Consider the following 6749-nt stretch of genomic DNA (forward strand, 5'->3'; position numbering starts at 1 on the left):
ACTACGGTAGTCTGAGCTTATGGAGCTTAAGCTTGTCTTGAGTTCTCTATGTAACCCTGAATTTCTGATTCTCCTGTGGATTACAAAAGCACAGTATGTTCTCTTTATACAGTGCTGGGGTTGGAACCCCAGGCTTCATGAATACAAGGAAAGCATTTTATCAACTGAGCTACAGCCCAACCCCCAAAGAATCTTCATGTGGCTTCAGTCACACATACAATTTTCCCCAGGCTTTAAAGCCAAGAAAAAATAAAAGCTGAGCTCTTCTGAAGCAATGAAACCTTCAAATCTCCTAGTTTCTTTACAAAGAGATAAAAAGGCAGCCATAACAAAAAACAATCTGAAAGGGCTATGTTTTAACCTAACACACACACACAGATCTCTTTGGTGAAAGAAACTATTTGGCCAGGCATGGGGGCACACATACTATAATTCCAGCACTTGAGAAGCTGAGGGAAAAGGATCTTAATCTCAAGGGCAGATTTGACTATGTAGTGAGATTCTCTTCTCCAACAAAACAATATAACATGATTTGGAGGGTAATATTACATTTCATATACTGTATCATGAACACAATAAATGGAGATTCCATAGTACAAGGATTGTGTAAAAATCAGAGATATACTTCTGGGAAATCAATGTAATTAATGGCCCATTACAATCTTTTACATCATCGACAGGGGACATCTTAAGGCACATAAGCAGCTTGGGCATCAGTCACTACAGATAGCTATGAAACTGAGAGGCCCTCTGGCTATGACAAAGCAAGGTTTCCATCCTTAAATAAACCATCTCACTGTGCTCCTAGATGGTCAACCGGTAATTCTGGAACATCTAATTTCTTTAGTTTGGTTGAACAATAACTTACTTAAGAATACCAACTGCATATTCAGTGAGCCTATCTTTAAGGGGCTGGCACTCTAATAAAGGAAGAAATGAAATATATACCCAGAGTAGCACAGAGCAGGCTGTCTGAAACACCTTAGGTGTGGGACAGACTGAGTCACTGCCATTCAGAAGTCCTGCCTCAGTGACCCAGATCTTGAACTTTAAAGGAACTTTAAGCTAAACCTCTGAGGCTTTTCTTTATAATGTCAGAGAACTTTTAAGTTAGCCAGAAGAAATAGGGATCCATCTTCATAGAGGATTTATACTGGGTAACTCTGTCTATTCTTCATCATCACACCTCTGCAATTCCATCTGACACCAATTCTCATTGCTAGGGCAAAGTTCTATTCTGAAGACTTTTTTCCATTACTGAACCAAAGGACTATTTGGAGCCAGAACATTTTCTGCAGTATGGATGTGTTTGCAGTCAACTCCAAGGGGTTCACCTGGTCTGCTTCTGAAACCATACACAGATTGGTCCTCTTAGAATGGTGGGGGTTGGGAGGGGGAGATAGCATGGGCTAGTGTACCTGTAAGAAAAATAAGTGTTGCGTGATCTCTTGAACTAGCTCCTCCTCAGCATTTTCAGGATAAAATTTGGCCAGGAAGTGAAAGGTAACTGGTTCTTCCTTCGAAACATCATGATCCAACACCTGCAGAATTGCAGAGCAAAAGACATGCTGTGCTGGCCCGTCTTCTTCATGTACGACCTTCAAAGCATGCTTTGCAGGGAAGGCAGAAAATCCCTTCCTGTTACATTCCTCCCATTTCCTAAAAGTTGTGTTTCTACAGTTTGAAGCATTCACAGAGCCATCTGTAGCAGGACATAATATCCACTTCACACAGGGGTTCTGAACCAAATCAATCAATAACCCACAGGGAGAGCGGAGCCATGGTGACAGCACCAGGATTCTCAAAGCCACAGAAAATAGTCACAATCGAGGCCAGCCTGGTCTACAGAGTGAGTTTCAGGACAGCCAGGGCTACACAGAGAAACCCTGTCTCAAAAAACCAAAAAAAAAAAAAAAGAAAGAAAGAAAGAAAAGAAAAGAAAAAAAAAGAAAATAGTTACAAACTAGAATCTATAACTCTAAGATCTTGGGTATCATTGTTTATGAAAGATTGAAGATTTAAAAATTTTCTTTTTGAAATAACAATATCTACCTTTATTCTTTTTTTTCTTACTGCCCTCTCTAATAGGTTCCACTGAAATACAGCTTAAACATAATACACTAGATTTCTGTGAGATCATTTACATGTTATGAATACCAGGAGTGAAACATATCCATCATGGCAATGCTTTGTTCCTGGAATCTTCCAGAGATATCTGCAAAATGCTTGCAGTGCAGTAAGTAAACCACCGCCTTTAATCTTCTAACAATCCCACCCACCTCCTGAAAAGCCTGGACCATCTGGTCTCCAGAGTGAATTCCATTTCAGGACATAAACATGCTACCAGGCTCCATTAACATGTGTCATAATTTATTTCCTTTGAGCAGCAGGTTCTATGACTCCTGATGCCCCCAATCTAATATCCATTTGGCTAACACTCAGGTATGATTTAAAATTCACTTTGCTGAGAATCATAAAAAGATACAGAAAGCTTTGCTGTCTCTGATATATAACTCTCCACATGCCTGCCCAAATTCCAGTGGCAGTCCCCAAGGGATTTAAAATAAACCTAATCTAGGTTGCCCTCCTAGACACTGGCTCTTTGTGACACTGATTTTCTAATCATTGGAGTAACCATTTGAGACTGACAACCAACAGGAGTTCTAATCATGAAGGCGTTCACCGTGTACACGCTGTGAACACAATCTGAATACCTCATTTAATAGTAGTAAAACAAGAGACTTTTGTTGGTCATCATATTATGCAGCAGATAACTCCAGGGGTAATACCCATTGGTAGGGGTAACACTTAGGGTCAGAGTTAGACATGGACTGACTTTGGGAATCAGGGGTCCTTGGGCCCTGTTCTCCAGCCATCTTCACTGTTGGGTGAACAGGAAAATGGATGGGCATGTTTTTGTGTGAGTGAGGATATGAACCCCTTAGAGGGCATCTTCCTTAAGTCATATCCATTTCCAAATCACCTTCAAATTGCTAGAAACCTAGATTCCATGTGCTGAAGAAGCGGCAGAGAACCCTGAGGAGGAAAGGCCATTGCTCCTTTATCTTGGGCTCTTTATTCCTTATTAATGGTTAAGTCAGTTGGATTCTCATATTCTCAAAGACTTGTTAAAAAACAAAAACCAACTCTAAAGCATAGGAGCCCTAGGAAAATCTCTCACAGACATAAATTGTTATTGCTGTTGTTTTGAAGTATACAAAGATAGTGGTAATGTCCTGGTGAACCCTGCTCGTCTGAGTCTGTGGAGGCTTGAATTGCCTTATAGAACCTGTTTTTTATACACATGACTTTGTTTAAAAAATTGTTCCCTCTTTTGCCATGTCCTTGTCACACCACAACAATGAGCAAATAAACTAAGTGCATGGTCAGAAAAACAAACAAACAAAAACAAAATCCAGAAAGCACAAGCCTCCCCCACTGGTTTCCCCAAGATCTAGCCCAACCTTCTTGTCCATTTTGAGCCAGGCCACTGTGTCCTTGATTGTATACTGTAGTCCAAAGAACCAGGTTTCGCGAAGCCCCAGCGTCCGGCACACCAAATCAAACAGGTCCTTCCCTTTCCATTTCATCTGTAATATAACAAACCAACAGGGAGGGAGGGATGTTGTGAGCAAGAATCATAATCAGCTCACACACACAACTGTTCTCAGCACTTTCCTCTGTCACCAAAAAGGCTGATGAACACTGAATTCTCAAATAATTTTAATGCTTCCCACACAAAACCATGAGTGGGAAAATAACAATTAGAGCTTAATGGCTTAATTGCTGCGGAGCACACACAATATCTCCTTGGACAGTTCAATATCCCTGAAGCATCTAATTTAGGAAACCTGGTAAATAAGCAGCCTCATTTAGGAGAGTCAAGCCTCCAGAATTAGCCCAGGAAGATGACTAGCTTGTGAGACACTAACTCCTTTGAGATTTTTTTGTTGATTTTGTTTTAAATTGTGACTCTGTCTTTTGATAAAAGGTAAGTATTCTCTTAACTTATAAAACTAGTATTACTAAGAAAAAAATTAAATATATGGAAACTGTCCCCAAAGTCACAAACTGTAGAACAGAAGAACAATGAGACTCCATAGGCTAACTGCAGATCTCTATCAGAAGGCTTGGTTAGACCCAAGCAATTGCTCATGTCACAAAGAACAATTCTAAATGTTCAGTGTCAAAACCCACACAATGAAAAGACACAAATATACTATGGTATGTCTATTCCATAGCCGCACTTTCAAAAGGACTTGAAGAATCACTGCTAAACCTTTTCTCTGCTACTCAATGGTGTAGCTGGAAAAAGCAAGCTCAAACATCTTCATAGGGTAAGAGGATGCAGGGCAGCTGAGTAAATGTTGCCACCTAGTGGCTTTAAGTTAACTAGGTTTTTTCCTATATTACTTCTTAGCTACTGTTTGCTGGCTACCCACTCCAACTACCCCACGCATCAGATAAACATTCAACAACATTGAGTACAGTTATGATCATATGAAACACACGCATGACCCACCAAGATCCAAATGTAAGGGAATGATAAAATCACCTGACTGCAAAAGCATCTGCTTCTTTCCCATCCCCATTAGAAAACCTCTACCCACCAGGGATATAGCTCAATCAGTAAAGCGCTTGTCACACTGGCATGAGAGCCCGAGTTTGATACCAACACTTACGTAGAAAGTTGGTTGTGGTGGCCCATGCTTGTAATCCCAGCACTGAAGGAGTGAGTACAGTGGGATACAGAGTAGAGCTCACTTGCCTAATAAACGAACTCCAGGCATCTAGCTTAAATAGGGGAGGGGTCCACGAAATTGCTGAGTAAGGGCTCTTTTTTTTTTTTTTTAAAGATTTATTTATTTATTATATATGAATACACTGTAGCTGTCTTCAGACACACCAGAAGAGGGCATCAGATCTCATTACAGATGGTTGTGAGCCACCATGTGGTTGATGGGATTTGAACTCAGGACCTCTGGAAGTGTAGTCAGTGCTCTTAACCACTGAGCCATCTCTCCAGCCCTGAGTAAGGGCTCTTGAGTCAAGTCTGAACACCTTCAACCGGAGTTCAATCCTTGAGTCCCATAGGTAGAGGAAGAGAACTGACTGCCCAGATTGCCCTCTGACCCACATACTATGGCACACTCAAACAGAGGAAGAAAAAAAAAAAGAAAGGAAGAAAGGAAGGAAGGAAGGAAGGAAGGAAGGAAGGAAGGAGTAAAATTAGAAGCACAAACAAGGTGAACAGCTCCTGAGGAAGCAGAGGTTGACCTTGATGCTTTTGTAGGGTGTATGTCATGTATGAGGAGCTCAGAGGACATAATGGTGGAAGTGGTTCTCTCCTTAGACCTTTCTATGGCTCTGGAGAGTAAATTTGGCTTGTATAGTAAGAACCCACCAGCCATCCTGCCTACCCCCTTAGCACCTCAGCCCATCCCCAAGTGCTAGAGATCAAACACATGTTAGACAAGTATCCTACTACTGAGCCACACTCCCAGTTCCAGTCTATTTTTAATAGATGTGAATGAACAGTCCTTTGCATGTAACTCAACAGGAGAGGCCATCTCTCTGTTTGCAGCCAGAATCAGCAACCCAAATGGTAGGTCATCAGGACCTCAGCACGTAACATACTGACTTTGGTCCTTTGCCAAACAAGGCATTTATCCTGTCTATCCTGTAATCTTAGCCCCACCCCTCTCTGACTATAATAAGGTCCCTGGGATACTTTAATGATATAAATCTTTAGAATAGGGAAAAGTAAATGAACTGCACTCCCCTTTTTACAGTGCTGGGTGATAGACACACCCATCTGACAACTGGACAGAGAGGTTTTTAATCCTTGGAAGGTCTTAATTCCTACAAGTAGATTTAACTGAAGAAATGTTATTTTGGAAAACTGGAAGCTTCAGGATGCTGATTATCCTCTTGTCTCTATTTAAAGCAGGACACAGTATATAAATTATAAATGCCTACCTTGCCACAAGATAATGTCCCGCTAAAGAACAAGGATTAACTCGAAGATGTTAAATATCCAAGGGTCAAGAGGATCAGGATATTACTTCCAATCTACCATAACTCAGAGCCATGACCAGGCCAGGCCTTGGCATAAAGGGCTCCCAACAACAAGCAGGATGAGCAGAGGGAGGACTATAAGGAAAGCTTCCAAGGGGACAGTGAATGAGACTGCATTCTGGAGAGCTGCAAACCTTAACATGATACTGTATTAATTCAGAGTTCCTATATGCTCCTCTACTTCTTTGTTTTTAAAAATGCAGACCTATTTTTGTTAAAAGCAAAAAGACAATGTCTTTGCCCCCATGGAGCTTGCAATAAAGCAAGGAGGAACAATTCTCAGAACAATTCAGAATGCCCTACTTACATTTTTTTCCTACTTATATTTTAACATTGGTGCAAAGAATCACAGGCTATCAGAACTGGAAATGAGCCTCAGTCCTCACCCACTGTGAGTCCATGCTCTTAGTGTAAAACTGAGTAAACTGAGTCACAAATTATTTGGTCCCTCTTTTCATGGTGATCTAAGGTAGGCAAACCTTTAATCTCACAAACACCCTTTTCCAGTCTGTGATCATCAAATCTTTTGTCCCTACCTGGGCCAGTAAATGAACAATACTGAAACAGAACCCCTTCCCAGAAGAGTTTTATAGCTCATTTACTGCTCTGTGAGATTAGAGTCCATTTTTCCTTTTTTTTTTTTTTTTTTTTTTTTTTTTTTTTTTTTTTTT

At 40.7% G+C, this 6749-nt stretch overlaps 1 protein-coding gene across 7 annotated transcripts in view; it reads right to left on the reverse strand.

The window, feature by feature from the left end:
* Nf2 (neurofibromin 2) overlaps window positions 1-6749 on the reverse strand; it is an 86107-nt gene that overhangs the window by 53777 nt on the left and 25581 nt on the right. For 5 of the 7 annotated variants that reach the window (XM_028758051.1, XM_028758050.1, XM_028758047.1 and 2 more), the window contains exons 2-3: window positions 3465-3590; window positions 1419-1541 (exon numbers count right to left, since the gene is read on the reverse strand). The exons of the other annotated variants lie outside the window; for them this stretch is intronic. In XM_028758051.1, the coding sequence (XP_028613884.1) occupies window positions 1419-1541; window positions 3465-3590 (249 nt within the window). The remainder of the gene's footprint in view (window positions 1-1418; window positions 1542-3464; window positions 3591-6749) is intronic. 7 annotated transcript variants of the gene reach the window in all.

This window comes from Grammomys surdaster, unplaced genomic scaffold (genome assembly GCF_004785775.1).
Source record: "Grammomys surdaster isolate TR1022 unplaced genomic scaffold, NIH_TR_1.0 126187, whole genome shotgun sequence".
Lineage (NCBI taxonomy): Eukaryota > Metazoa > Chordata > Mammalia > Rodentia > Muridae > Grammomys > Grammomys surdaster.